The sequence below is a fragment of the Medicago truncatula genome, chromosome 2 (assembly GCF_003473485.1).
Source record: "Medicago truncatula cultivar Jemalong A17 chromosome 2, MtrunA17r5.0-ANR, whole genome shotgun sequence".
NCBI lineage: Eukaryota > Viridiplantae > Streptophyta > Magnoliopsida > Fabales > Fabaceae > Medicago > Medicago truncatula.
Window position 1 is genome coordinate 44,169,235 of NC_053043.1, and position 15,176 is coordinate 44,184,410.

General features: G+C 29.7%; 3 protein-coding genes across 3 annotated transcripts; all 3 read left to right on the forward strand.

The window, feature by feature from the left end:
• Positions 1 to 568: 568 nt before the first annotated feature.
• Positions 569 to 1,259, forward strand: LOC25487593 (uncharacterized). The gene has a single exon (XM_013609569.3). The coding sequence runs from the start codon at positions 774 to 776 to the stop codon at positions 1,047 to 1,049; it is 276 nt and encodes a 91-aa protein (XP_013465023.1). The 5' UTR covers positions 569 to 773; the 3' UTR covers positions 1,050 to 1,259.
• Positions 1,260 to 2,199: 940 nt separating this feature from the next.
• LOC25487594 (uncharacterized) lies at positions 2,200 to 2,806 on the forward strand. Its single transcript, XM_013609570.3, has one exon. It carries the CDS (start codon positions 2,452 to 2,454, stop codon positions 2,722 to 2,724), a length of 273 nt encoding a protein of 90 aa, XP_013465024.1. The 5' UTR covers positions 2,200 to 2,451; the 3' UTR covers positions 2,725 to 2,806.
• Positions 2,807 to 8,884: 6,078 nt separating this feature from the next.
• LOC25487595 (vesicle-associated protein 4-2) lies at positions 8,885 to 12,471 on the forward strand. Its single transcript, XM_013609571.3, has 7 exons — positions 8,885 to 9,382; positions 10,034 to 10,104; positions 10,861 to 10,942; positions 11,033 to 11,151; positions 11,435 to 11,512; positions 11,597 to 11,716; positions 12,193 to 12,471. Exons 1-7 carry the CDS (start codon positions 9,103 to 9,105, stop codon positions 12,256 to 12,258), a joined length of 816 nt encoding a protein of 271 aa, XP_013465025.1. The 5' UTR covers positions 8,885 to 9,102; the 3' UTR covers positions 12,259 to 12,471.
• The last annotated feature ends 2,705 nt before the right edge of the window (positions 12,472 to 15,176 follow it).

Below are 15,176 nucleotides of genomic sequence, written 5' to 3' on the forward strand. Positions count from 1 at the left end.
AAAAAGTAATTGAATTTAATTAGTCAGAGAATGATTTCCTTTTTCAAAAGAATAATACCGTACCAAAAATGTGAACAACAGGTTGCCAGTGTTTAATCTTACCCGTTGAATATTTTATTATTATATCAGTGGTTCAAATTTAACTTTCCCATAATGGGAAAATACTCTCCTTTCCTAGGCTAAATGCCACCTGAGAGTAATGAAGATTAATATTGTCCTTAAAATGACTATCCATTTTACAAACATATTTAGAATTTGTGTTAATACTGTTCGGTTTATATAATATGAACTGTTTTTCCCTTGAAAAGGGGTGTTTATGGGTGTTTGGGTTATGTAATCCGAAAAAATCATATAACACACCCTATTTTTTGAAGTTTTCGGATTATAAAATCCATAACTCATTTTTTCACACTATAACAAAAGAAAACATGAATTCGGATTATGAAATTCGGAAACTTTAAGAACATTTTTAAAGAAAAAAAATAGAGAGTGCGAAAATTCCAAAAAATAATACTCAATCTATTTTATATATTTAATTATCTAACTCACAAAAACCATAGTCTAGAAAAGAAAACCACTAACAGAGTAACATCAGATTTCAGCCCCTGGTATTTTCCCATTCTTTGGGCATTTCATTAACTTTAGCATCTAAAAGCTTCCTATATATAACAACCTGCTTCACTCTTCTTCATCAACCAACCAAAACACAAGAATCAATTTCCTTTGTCATCTAAAAAGCAAGCAAAAGACTTCAAGAATCAATATTAATCAAGATGAGTTCAACAAGTAGAGCATGGGTAGCAGCAGGCAGTGTTGCAGTTGTTGAAGCATTGAAAGATCAAGGAATATGCAGATGGAATCATACACTAAAATCAGTTCAAAATCATGTTAAAAACAATGTCAGATCATTTTCTCAAGCAAAGAAGCTTTCATCCTCTTCCTCTTCTGCTATGGTTTCTAATTCTTCTAAGAGACAAAGAGAGAAGACAAAGCAATCAGAGGAATCTTTGAGGAAAGTCATGTACTTGAGTTGTTGGGGTCCCAATTAATTCTTTGATCTTTCTTCACGTATTGTGCAATATTATTGAAAGATATTGATGTAAATTATGATGAATTAATGAAGATATTGTTGGGGTCCCAATGCTTTGTATTATCCATGTTATTTTTTTTATCTTGAATTAGTAACGAAAAACAAGTCAACTCAATGAACAACAAAGTAAATAAATTTGAGATGAAAGAAGGAAATTTACTATAAAAAATCTTTTTGGAAATAAGAAGTTTACTAAAGTTTTTGTCTGTTCAATTTAATAATTTAATTGATATTTTCATTTAAGAAGGTAAGTTCATAAAATTCTAAAAAGTAAAATATTTCTACCAAAAAAAAAAGTAAAATATAAATAAATGCTTCTATTTCTTCAAATAATTTAATTTTAATATGTTTTAAAAAAATTAATAAATATAATTTAAAAACTATTTTATTAATTTTAAATATTAAAAATATGACCAATATGGTGATATCAAAGACTTATTAGTTAGATTCACCAAATTGAATGTGGAATAGATAAAAAAATCATAATAATAATAATAATAATTGGATGTGAGGGCTTAAATGGATGGGTTTATGAATGAGAGAAAAATAAAGTATACTCCACTAATAACCACTCAACAGTGAGTTTATACAATGCCATATATATCACCATTAAACTACTTATATGCAATTTATATGACTATGACAAATACATAAGGTTGTGAAAATATGCTACCAATAATAAGAATGAAAGTCATTTTGTTTTTCTTATATTTAAAATGTTTCTCTATAAAATCTAACTCAGTTGACAATACCAAAATTGTTAAGTTAAACACTATCACTTCTCTCAAAAAAAAAAAAATAAACACTATCACTCAAGTTTGAATTTAAAATTTGAATATGAGTTTACAGACCAAACAAACGTTTAAGCGTTAAGCAACTAGCATTGAGATATTTTAATATGTGTATTTTATAAGGATTTCTCTCACACGGTCGCATTTAAAAATAACCCGGACAGGGCCATACAGCTGCTTGAAATTTACACCAAACATTCACAAAATGACACATACAAATGAACAAGATGTAAGTGTGTGTGTGACACTTATGTGATATAGACATGTGGTCCCAAAAATTGAGAATACAATGAACTTGATTCTGACACTTTTATTTATCATTTATCATAAGATAACAAAACCATTGGTTTCCACCAAAACAAGTAGCTAGCAACCTCTTCATGCCACTGGTTTTCCCAAAGTTTTGGCCGGTTTCCTCTATTTAGAAACCTTCACACACAATCACTTATCAGTATATAAATAACATCTTCACTCAATTGCACAATCAATCAAAACAAAATCAACCTAGAGAACCTTCTTCAATTTCCTAAAAATTACACTATATTCAAGCAGAATTTTTATTTATTCAATATGAGTTCATCAATCAGAAATTGGACAGTTGCAGCTAGTGTTGGAGTTGTGGAAGCCTTGAAAGACCAAGGCTTATGTAGGTGGAATTGTGCTTTAAGATCAGCTCAACATCATGTTAAACATCATTTCAGATCTTCGTCTCAAACAAAGAAGCTTTCTACCTCTAATTCTTATGCTATGGTTTCTAGTAGATTAAAGGAACAAGAAGCAAAGCGATCAGAGGAATCTTTGAGAACAGTCATGTACTTAAGCTGTTGGGGTCCTAACAATTAGAGCTATTTATATTATGACACATATTGATCTATATGTAAATTTTGATAAATAGAAAATGGAAGTGTTATGAAAATTCAAAATATTATGTGTGTTATTTAGCATTATTGTGCTTACTTGCCGTCTAGTGAAAGTTGAAACAATATCATTTTGAAATACAATTTTTCTGCTCGATCAAAACCGAAGCTCAATAGAGGAAGATCTATATAATCATGTTTGCAAGTTCTTGATATTTAAATGTGATTGGAAAGTTTAATATTAGATACGTAAGATATGTGACTTTTGTTAAAAAAGAAAAGGAGAGATGTGACTAAAATCAAGTACTCCTCTGATTTGGATGATTATGAGAAAAAGAAGAGAAATTGGAGATTTCATCTCATTGATTGGGAGATTATTTTGATAAGAGAATGCCGTGGATTCCATCCCTTTTTGCTCTCTCTCGTAAATTGAGAAGAAAGAGCATAAAATTAGTAAAGCATCGACTAATATTTCCTCGGTTTTAAAATGAATGTCTCTTTAGTAAAAACAAACGATGACAGTCTCATATCATATTTTTAGAGTATTTTTATTTAAATTTTTAGTCTATTTTTATTTATTTATTATTTAATTTTGAATCACTTTAAATAAATTATCATTTTAGAGTTTTTGAATCAAGCGGTGAAATGATTAAAATTAGTGGTCTATTATCATTATTATTGGTTATATGAGCAAAGAAGAGCAAAACAAGAGGTAACATAAAGCAATTACTTTAAGAATTCATATTAATGGATGGGCTTATGTTGATCCAAGAGGAGGAAAGAATTAAAAGGGTGATCACGCACAGGAACGAAAATTGCTTTTCTCAAATTCATTGGTTCTTAAAAACATATGGAAATGATAAAAAAACACCCTAGCTGTAGTTAATTACTGTTGGCTTATAATTAGAAAATCGACGGTAGTTAACATACCACTAGATTTTTTTGTCATTTCCATCTGTTTATCGAAAACAATGAATGTGAAAACACAAGACATCGCGATTTGGAAGGGAAAAATAGATTATTCACGCATCACGAGACAGGAGGGAGGCACATGGATATGGAAAAACAACATCAACAATAGCGATTGAAAAGAAATTGAGGAGTAAAGCCCACAACGATGGAACTCCATCGGATTTTTTTTTTACGATGTTGTTTATTCCTTTGATCATATCTAGCTAATTTCTCTTGATTAGGTCTTAGATGATTTTAATTTGAACTGTTTGAATTAGGTGATTGTATAAACTCTTTTCAATGCAATTATAATCCTAGTTTTATTCAGAATTATTTGTTCTTAATGCTTTTCGTATATTGATGATATACATAATATTTTAAATATCAATTGACTATTGACACTAGCTATTGAATTGAATATAATAATTATGGTTAATCTAACGGGTCAATTTAGGGATAGATGATTGTTAGGTTATGACATAAAAATTAACGTTCATATAAAACCTTCAACGCTTACGGACTCACCTAAGTGATTAGGGTGTTGTAACTTGAGAAGAGAGCTCTGAGTCAAGAAATTGATTAGAACTATTTTTTTTGTTAATTTGTCGTGAAATTAGAAGAATAACTCTAGAGACTAGGTGCAATTGACCAAACAGCGAGAATTAATTGATTCAAAGGACCTGATCACTTTAATCTCTGATATTTTCCAAAACAAATTATTTTCATTCTATTTTATGTTAAACTTAAATACTCCCTCCGTCCCAAATTATAAGGAAAAAAACTCATTTTCTTTGTCCCAAATTATAAGCAAAAAAGACAAACTTTTATCATATTTAATTATGTTTTTTCAAAAAATTATCTTTTCCAAAGGAAAATTAAATGTAAAGTGCATTCAATTTGCTCTATTTTCATTTTCTCTATAATCAACTACCAATGAAAATTGTTTTTACATCTTCCTGTAAAACTTATTTCAAAGATAACACAAAAAACTATGTTACAAACTACCATGTTTTAGTTTTCTTAATAACTGTTTTTTTTTTTTTGCTTATAATATGGGACGGAGGAAGTATATGCTCTACATACTCCAAAATTGTTGAATCCTTTTTTATAATTAAATTGTTGAGTCGAGACTAACACAATGCTCGTTTATACGAACTTGGAATTATTACTTCAAGAATCAATACACTTGCTCAATTTCTATCAAAAATGTTTCAGAAAAAAAATGTCATTTTTGGTTTCTAATGCAAAATTAATGTTTTAAAATAAATATTTACTCCCTCCGTCCTAATTTATAAGCAAAAAACACTAATTCACACTTATTAAGAAAACTAACACTTAGTGATTTGAAGTATAATTTTTTGTATTCTCCTTAGAATAAGTTTTTTGGAAAGATGTAAAAATAATTCTCATTGGTTAAAAATTATGAAGAAAAAAAAATTAATGCAATTTGTATATAATTTTACATTGGAAAAGATGATTTGTTTGAAAAACATAATCATAATAATAACATAAAAGTTGCTCTTTTTTAGTTATATATTTTAAGACAAAAAAATAAAAAAATTTTTGCTTATATTTTAGGACGGAAGGAGTAGCATTTATGAAATTTTAACATGTATGTATCGTAAGAGCAAAAATTAGCATGACTCAGCTAAATCGAATAAATAATGATTCCCTTTTGCAGTTTTGCGCGTGAGGGCATGAGAGGGCGAGTGGGTTTTCTTGTGTTGTCATTATTAACAGCACCACTAGTAGGTAATGTTATAGCATATCATGACAAATAATATTGGATAGAAGACTTGGCTAAAAGAAACTTTTCACTATTCTTTTTGAGCACAATGTGAATCAAACAAAAGTAGAGAAGAAAAATGATGATATAAACGTCAATTTAGTAAAAAGCATAAATCGATGCCCGTGGACCGTGGTGTTGTTAATCTTCTCCTTTCTGTGGCCAACTTGATTGTGGTGGATGTTGATTTTACTTTTGTTCTTATCTTAATTGATTTTTGCTTCAAAGAGTCGACATCATAACTCTTACCTTAAACCTTTCTCTAGTGTTTTGTTTACCACTAATTATCGATTTTGTTATTACTACCTCCGTTCCTTTTTATTTGTCATATTTTAACATTTTACACAAACCAAAACAATCAACAATTGATACTACTTTTGATGCAATAAGCTATATTATAATGAACTTATTCATTTAATATCTCATTTCATATATTTCTCTCTCCGCAATAAATAACTAAAGACAATATTGGTAAAACAACATTTAATGTTGCATTGAACTTCAAAAATGACAGTTAAATAGAAACAAAAAATTTCTCCAAAAGTGACACTTGAAAAGGAACGGATGAAGTATCAAACAAGTTGAGAAAGTCTTTCACAAAACCAAAAACAAAATTTGAAGAAAAATTAATAAAAATAAAAATGACACAATAAAAATGACATATACATATATATCATATATGGATGCAATGCAGCCATCTAATGCAGCAATCATTAAGTAGACAGTTACAGGTCACTTCGGGTAATGGGAATTATATATTTGTTTTAAGGGTGGGAATTATATATATAAATAATAAATATTGTATAAAACATTTTTAATACACCAAATTATTTGAAAGTTTGTGTATTTTATTAAACTACTAGGATCATGCTAAGCAGGGCTCCTTGACCATTTGTTAAAAAAAAATTGTATTAAAAAAATTATTTTTATTAAACTTTTAAGTGGTTAATTACACAAGTTTAAAGATAGTTTTACTATATTTTTCTCACACAAGTTTTTCTTTTAACAAGTTTCCCAGCAACATTTGTTAATATTTTCTTTATTTTTATTATTTAAAATAAAATACAGTGACAATAAACATTACATTGTCAATCAATTTTTTGTGTAATGGGTAAAAATTCACTTCTAAAAGGTAAATTAATTGGGATATCTGAAGTTCGAACATCAACTCATGTATATTATTATTATGGGAACTTCTACGGTACACCTCACAAATTGAGGTGTACCGGTACTCTTACTTCATAAATTTATAAATTAACGATCATTTTATGAAATAAATAGATATTTGTCAATATTATATTTTAGAAAACATCATTTCATAAGGAAAAAACTTCATTTCAATATTTATAAGAATCATATTAAATTTTTAACATTTTCTCATAAAAAATAATAAATATTTTTTCTTATGAGTAATAAAAATTCAAAAAAAGTCAATTTTACATTTATCGATGCTTTTGGTAAATAGGATTTAAGTATTATAATTTTCAATGATAGAAAATAATTTTTTTTCTTCAAAAAACAACTAATTTGATTATTAATTTAAAGGTTTGGTGCACCGGTACACTCAAAATTTTGGATGTACCATAGAATTTGCCTATTATTATAATACATTGTCTCTACCAATTGAGTTACGTTTGTGGGGGACAATCACTCAAAAAAAAAAATTCGATGAAAAAAGAGGGCTAAAGCCCCAAGCAAAAATATTACATAATCATACAAATATCTTTAGGCATGCAAGCCTTCGGAATATCACAAAAAATGAGACTTGAAACCTCACTAGGAGGAGTATTCAATCCATAACATGAATGTCAAAAAAACTAAAAGAGAAGCTAAAATTAGTTAGTCAATTAACACAGAGGTAAGTTAAGAGATCAAAATAAATCGAATTTTAATTAAAGAATTAAAACGATACTATCTAAATAGTTAAATGATCAAAAATATAATTTAGCCAAAAATAAATAAATAGTATTCTTTATTTAATCTATTTTGAAATTACTACCATGGATAAGAAATGAAAAAGATGATGCTAATCAAACGAGAAAAGAGTATCAAATCTTAAACGTGAAATCTTAAAAAAGCAGCATATGACTGTAGAGAGTACACAGTAGAATCAATCAAAATCAAAACCAACTGTAAAAAAGAATGAACCAATAAACATCCGGATCTCAAACACAAAAAATCAAATTCACAAAATTGGCAACATTGAGATCCGAATTGTTCATTCATTTCCATCCATCATCATCACATCACAGTAAAATTCACGAACCAATCAATCCACCATCCCCCACTGTCACCAAATTGTCTCACTCATAAAGGCAATAACAACAACCTGTTACAATTTAAAACACAATTGTCTCATCTAGTTTAACAGATAATACCAATATTATTAATATATGTTTGGTTTTATTTTTAAAAGGATTATAATTGATTACAGAGGTGTTTCATTGATTATGGATTATAATTGATTTTTAGAGGTGTATCATTGTAGAATTGATTCTACTACCTATAGAATTGATTCTACTTAAATCTAGAATTTATAGTTTTAGACTCGTATTTATTGTTCAACTCACTTTTACATAAATGTATTTAAATACAAATAACTTTTAGTAATAATTAATTTTAACCAAAATCAATTTTATCAAAAACAATTTTCATCATTGTACAACTAAACATGGGGCGTAGAGTATATGTCGTCATCTAAGATGACCTGACAGTTGTATGTATGAGTTTTAAACGATATTTATCACTTGGTTTAACTTATAAGGACACTAACAACCTATTACAATTTAAAATATAGTTTAACCAAACAATTAATCTCAATGATTGATGAATTCCACAAATGACAAATTGTTCGAAAGAACTAGAGTTCCTTTCAGAAGGAAACAAATTTTGACCGAGCTATACTTACCTCACAACCGAATTTCGGATCATCAAAAGAAAGAAAAAAAAAACATTTTGTCGAGTCTAACCCAACTCTCACAATATCAATATTGTTAAACTATACATCTTCACTCGAGATTACTTCACATGTGATATTCAAACGATATTTATCACTACGTATATGTTTGAATTCACTTTTAGGTTCTTCAAAGTTGATCCTCAAGATATAAAATTGACTCTATATGTTTGATTATTTTTTATTATAATTAATTTTGACTGCATAATTGATTATGTTTAAAACTAGAACTTATAGATTTTTATTCTATACTTGATTTTCACAAACAAATTTAAAGTTAAATTCAAGTTTACATAATGTATTCAAACTTAAATAATTTACCTTCAACTCTTTTGATCGGAATCACTTTTATACCAAAACATTTACCGACAAAGAAAATTTAAAATAGCATGAATTTTATTTTTTTTAAAGAAGCTAAAATACAGCATGAAAATCTAAATCAGCATTTTGTATCACCGTACTGTAACAAAGCAACAGAAAATTGTGAACCAAACAACGTTGGTGGTTTCTACGTGTGCGCCCAAAAACAGCATTTTTATTACAACTACCAAATAAATCCATCTTCCACAAAAGACCCATCACTTTATTCAACAAAAAGCTCAAAACTTTTCACCCAATTCAACAACCCATTTGCCGGAAACTTCAATTCCCGGTGAGATTCCGGCGAAAAAATGGAAGTGGAAAGTGAAAAGCCAGGATCTGATGGAAAAGTTTGGAACTTTTGTAGAATGCCATTTTGGCAAACAAGTAACAATCCTTCATCATCTTCAACTACTACTTCTTCTTCATCTACTTCTTACATGCACAATGTTCATCATCAGAGTCAGAGTATTCATTCTGTTGATAGATCTGTTCCTCAATCTTCAGCTACAGTTTCTTCTGTAGCTAAATCTTTGCTTCCTACTAGGAGAAGACTTCGTCTTGATCCTCCTAACAAGCTTTACTTTCCTTGTATGTGTTTCTTCAAACTTGTTTTTCTTTTTCTTTTTTGGTTTTTTTTTTCATGTGTTTATTTGTTTATAGATTAATGTTTTGTTTTAATTGTTTGGTCTCAACTCTCAAGTATGATGAATATGTTGTTTTGTTTTTAATTATGTTACATTAAGTTAAGATTTATTGTAACGAGTGGAATCTAGAATATAACTAGAGTTTGTCCACAAGTCTGTCCTAGCTCAGCCGGCAAAAATGCTGAAATTGCTAGGCTGGACATCGTGATGGGGTGTGGAACCCTGGCTCCTCTACTTGTGTGTGAGTTTCAATGACTATTGTCATTTCGTCTATTTACAAAAAAAGAGGGTATATGATTTGAGTTTCATGTAGATGTTAATGTTTAGCCTTGCCTAGTTTGGATTATCTTTTACTTTATGAAAGCTTAATTTTTTCATTTGCAAAGAAGTTTGTTGATGATTGTGGAAAAGTTGAATAAGGGGATTTATTAAAAGCTGAAAGATATAGGCTAATTTGAAGTTATTGACAAGTTTTTCTGTTAAAAAAATCTCAGTTTTTTTTTTTGGAAACTCGATATCTAGCCCAAGAATCGATTAATTTGATTAGGAGATTTTTGTAAACTGACTCTGATTAATGTGTGGTTTTGTTTTGAAGATGAACCTGGTAAGCAAGTTAGGAGTGCAATCACAATTAAAAACACATGCAAGTCTCATGTAGCTTTCAAGGTCTGGTTTATTTCTCCATTCACTTATTTTTGTCATTACTTGTATTCTGAAATGTTGTTTGACAGAACATTCTCATGTTACTCATATAGGATAAATCAGTGACTCTTTTGCAAATTATCATGTTACTCATAGGATAAATCAGTGACTATTTTGCAATTATCATGTTACTCATAGCATAAATTAGTGACTTTTTTGCAATTTGGCTGCTGTTTCAAGTTTCAACCTAGAAAATTGAAAATTAGAAATGTTTTTCGAAAATTAGCAATTTTCCCATTTGAAAATTGAGAAAGCTTTCATCTTGGGACTTTTTCACCAAATGTTTGAAAATCTTGAGAATGTTTGCTATTTTGACTAGATGATAGGAAGTTTAATTTGTTGAAAATGATCATCTAATGCCATTATCTGTTTTTTTTTTTAGAAGTAATCACATTATTTGCGAAGGGTCTGTTTCGATTGACATATTTGAGCTTTTCTATTCACATAAACACTTGTGAGATTGTTTGAGAGAACTTCTTAAAACAACTTACGACATTTCCATAAGAGGTTTTCAGCCTATTTCTATAAGCTCTCCGTGATAGCTTAAGAAAACAGTTTATCGATTATATGATCAAGACAATTTGACTTTATTTATCTTTTTTTATAAACGTAGATTATACCTAAACACTTATATATCAAGTGATTATACTATATGCGTTAATTAAACTATTTATCCAAACTAGGCCTAAATACTAATGATGATGTCTTCTTTTGTCTTAGTTTCAAACAACTGCACCGAAAAGTTGTTACATGCGCCCTCCAGGTGGTATTCTTGCACCTGGTGAAAGTATAATTGCCACTGGTAATATCTCCTTCTAAACTTGTCTTACCAAACTATCTAATGCTTCGAATTCGGTGAATTCTCTTACAAATTGTCTCACAAATTTGGCAGTATTCAAGTTTGTTGAGCCACCTGAAAACAATGAGAAACCAACTGATCAAAAAAGCAGGGTTAAGTTCAAAATCATGAGCCTAAAAGTGCAAGGTGAAATGGACTATGTACCAGAACTGGTAATGTGCCATTTCTCATCAACCTTTGTAGTTTTCATTTGTAATGCTTGCTTGTTTATGTAAGCTTAAGTTGAAACCTTTCTGTTGCTAAGCAAATCGAAGTTTTCCTGATTGTATATGTCTGATAAAATCATATTATTGTGCCAAAAGTTAGTTAACATAAATGCTGATCAAGTTCTTAGTTTTTTAATGTACCAAATATAAAATCTGTTTTCAAAAGTGTTGTGCTGAAGACAATTATTATGTATGACTTTGTTCACAAAAACTGTGATTCTTCCTGCAGTTTGATGAGCAAAGAGATCAAGTAGCTGTAGAGCAAATTCTTCGGGTTGTTTTTCTGGACCCTGACCGAAACAGCCCTGTAAGATTATACATTTCAACTATATTTTTTTGGTATTCAAATTTCATTTGGAGTGAAAGTTGAAAAGTTTTGTTTCTTGTGAAGGCCATGGATAAACTTAAACGTCAATTAGCTGAGGCAGAGGCTGCATTGGAAGCACGAAAGAAACCACCGGAGGAGACAGGGCCACGAGTAGCTGGAGAAGGACTTGTTATAGATGAATGGGTTAGTAATTACATTTTTATTTTAGTTTACACCTTTTCTCATTAGTTTTTGGAAACTCCCTTCGTCTCATATTAAGTGTCGTTCGAGTATATTCACACTGATTAAAAAAATCATTGAATGTAATAATTTTTATGATAAATTGAGTTTCATTGACTAAAATACCCTTATTAATGAAGTATTGACTTAATTGAGTTTATCTACTTAAATAAGCACTGGTGAGACTATCTGAGAGAGCTTATGGAAATAGTTAAAGGCATGTTCATAAGTTGTTTTGAGCTCATTTACATAAGCTCTCCAAGATAGCTTATGAAAACAACCTATACAGCTCACATTAAAAAGTTTATCTTCATTTTATCTTTTGTTATACAAATAACTTTATATCAGCACTTTATGATATAAGCAATTAATCAAGTTGTTTCCATTGTATGCTCTTACCTTCCATTTTCTTAATAATTGTTTATTTGTTCCTATTGTAGAAAGAAAGAAGGGAGAGATACTTGGCCAAGCAGCAGGTTGAAGGTGTTGTTGTTGATTCAGTGTAAACTGTAAAGTACTTGTTTCTTTTTTCTTCTGACCTTATGTCAAAGATCTTTTGTATGTTCTGAAATTTATTTCCTTGGAGGCACTAATCTGTCAATTATGGTTGAGTGACCTATAAAAGTGGTATGAAGAGATATTGTGAAGACACTTATTTTTGTTTTCTCATTTCCAATAATGTTTGTGGTGGTAAATGTTATGTGAGTGAATTAATACTATGATCGGCTTTACTTCATTGTTTTTCACATCATCTCCTACAACTTGTACATAGCTTTGCTTGTTTTAATCGAAACTTTGAATCGGATTTTCACTTCATGCAATTGTTGGATTTGCTTCAGATTGCATACTGTTGTAGCCTCTTTGTTACCATGTTCAGGTTGGAACACAATTTTCAACAACTTTACAATTATAGGAAAGGAATTGATTTATCAAAAGTATGAGATTCACTTTATAGGAAAGGAAAATGAAGGAAATTGATTTTAAATTTGTTGCATATGTGCTTGTATTTTATCACAATTTTGATTATAGAACTTTCATTTCTCAATTGAATTTTTTGCATTTGGATATTCTTAGAAACTTGCGGAAGGAAAAATGAGTTTTATCTTTTAACCATTGATTCATCTCAAAAAAAACTTTTAACCATTGATTGGTGAGTAAATGTCCAACTCAATCCCTTACGTTGCTAGGGTGTCAATTTAGTCGTCCACCTTCATAAAATGTTAAGTTAGTCCTTCACTATACAGGAAGTGTGTCAAGTTAGTCCCTGAGACCTACAATTTGTTAATCATAGGGACGTTATTGATACTGAATATGTATATGCCTATAATAGACACTAAATATGTAATTACAATGACCAACTTCAGGGATCAATACAGCATGATAAACTTAGGACTAACCTTTACTAGTAAGTGAGGGAGTAAAGTATAAAAATGAGGGATCAAATCAATATATGATATACATCCTATAAAAGTGAGACTAAGTTTGACATTTTATTCATTGATAAGAAAAAGTTTAGATTGTATCGCTTGCAGTAATTGAGGAAGCATGTCCTAATGGGGCCTTCTAGTGAGACTTATATTGGCAAGTAGAATTGAGAACCCTGATAATTTTTGACTCAAATGGAACCTTAATTAAAAACATTAATCAGCTTTTATGGTTCAACTGAACCTTTAAGATTTACAGAACGATTCTTTTGTAAAAATATCCCATTCCCATCTTCAATAGTGTTGTTCCTTTCCACCCTTCAACATGTCACACCGTGTTATGAGGTATTGTCCGCCTTGGATGTTGTAAATCTTTCACAGTTTTGTCCTTGAACTCGACTTCCAAGCAAGCAATGTGAGACTTTTAAAGGTTTGCAAGGACAGTTGCCTTCCATTTGAGGCTAAGGGAGCGTGTCTGGGTTTGTTCCCCAGCGAAGATGCGAATATTCCTTTCCACTACTGCATTTCGAGGTATTGTTTGTCCGCTTTGGTCTAAGCCCTTCAAGGTTTCTCCTTTGTAAAAAAGTGTCTCGTTGGTGGAGAAGTGTGTGTTGTATATAAACTGCCATTAAACTTGACTTCCAAGCGATGTACGACTTTTTTGAAGTGTACAAGAACAAGTGCAATGATTAATAAATGTATATGGAACCGGTTTTCAATAATGCAATCATTAAGAACCATTTGAGCTTGTAGGATTGTTAGGATTTAAGTAAACGAGTCTCGTAACTTAAGTAGCATAACTTTTAGCATTTTCAATTGGAAATAAAATCCGCAGATAAAATTCTTTCATCAAGCTTTATTAAATTATTGTTATTCGTTATAATAAGTATTTATCAGATGCATTGTACTCTTAGTGCAATAAGTAGAACTTGGTCTCATGGTGTTATGTGCATTTGTGTACTATGGACAAATTAACAGTTTTAACTAGCACTTTGTTGAGTGTGGCTCCTAATTTTTAGTGATAATGTTGAACAATGTACTCTAGCATTTGAACATAAGATGTAATCCGTAAGTTTTAAGCTTTCAGTTATAAAAATAAATAAAATATATATATATATATATATATATATATATATATATATATATATATATTTTTGGTAGATATACGAAATGACAATAGTCATTAGAAACTCACACATATAAGGGGAGGAGCCCGGACTTAAACTCCGTCACGGCATCCGACCTAATAATTTTGATATTTTATCAATTGAGTTAGGGCTTGTGTGTATATTGTATCCTTTCTAATGTTTAAGACATAGATACAATTGACCAAACTTCGCAGTCAAACATCATGTATTCTCTATTTGTGTTTTTTTTTGTAACTTTTGAACCGGGTTGTTGTGTTAGACACTTAATAGAATGCATATTGTGTCGTCATGAACTTATCTCAGTTAGTAGGGACATGCATTGTTATATGCAAAGGTCTGAGTTCGAATCTCGTATATTTCACTTATTTAACTTGAAAAAGTTGAATTCTAACCATTATGTTACTTGGTAAAAAAATAATGCATATTATGTATGATACAGAGTGCATTATGCACCTCCCATCTGGCAGCATTTTGTTTTGTCTCATTTTTTTAAAGGTGCAAGTAATGAGAAATAATAGATAGGCTAAACCTTTTTATGTGAGATGAAAAGCTCTCTTGCTTTATAATATTCTCTAGATCGGAGATACAAGGCATAGCAACTTTGGAGTATTATATTTGGGTCTTAATTTTTTTAAAAAGAAAGGCTATTGCTTGAAAAAGTTCAAAAATAATTGGTTTTAAATAGTATTACTTTTATTAAATTGATGTATCAAACTTCATCACTTGAAGATCTTTTTTTTTTTTTTGAAGGGATCACTTGAAGATCTTGTGAAGCTGCATATCTTATCATTTACTATTTTTTTATTCTAATAATATAATGAGTTTTTTTGAGAGAAATAATACAAAGAATTT

What these genes read in the sequence shown, in the direction of transcription:
- LOC25487593 (XM_013609569.3), top strand. Translation starts at nt 774, where the DNA reads ATGAGTTCAACAAGTAGAGCATGGGTAGCAGCAGGCAGTGTTGCAGTT.
- LOC25487594 (XM_013609570.3), top strand. Translation starts at nt 2,452, where the DNA reads ATGAGTTCATCAATCAGAAATTGGACAGTTGCAGCTAGTGTTGGAGTT.
- LOC25487595 (XM_013609571.3), top strand. Translation starts at nt 9,103, where the DNA reads ATGGAAGTGGAAAGTGAAAAGCCAGGATCTGATGGAAAAGTTTGGAAC. An exon ending in TGAAAGTATAATTGCCACTG is followed by an intron (nt 10,943 to 11,032) that starts GTAATATCTCCT and finishes CAAATTTGGCAG; the next exon opens with TATTCAAGTTTGTTGAGCCA. An exon ending in TGGACTATGTACCAGAACTG is followed by an intron (nt 11,152 to 11,434) that starts GTAATGTGCCAT and finishes TTCTTCCTGCAG; the next exon opens with TTTGATGAGCAAAGAGATCA.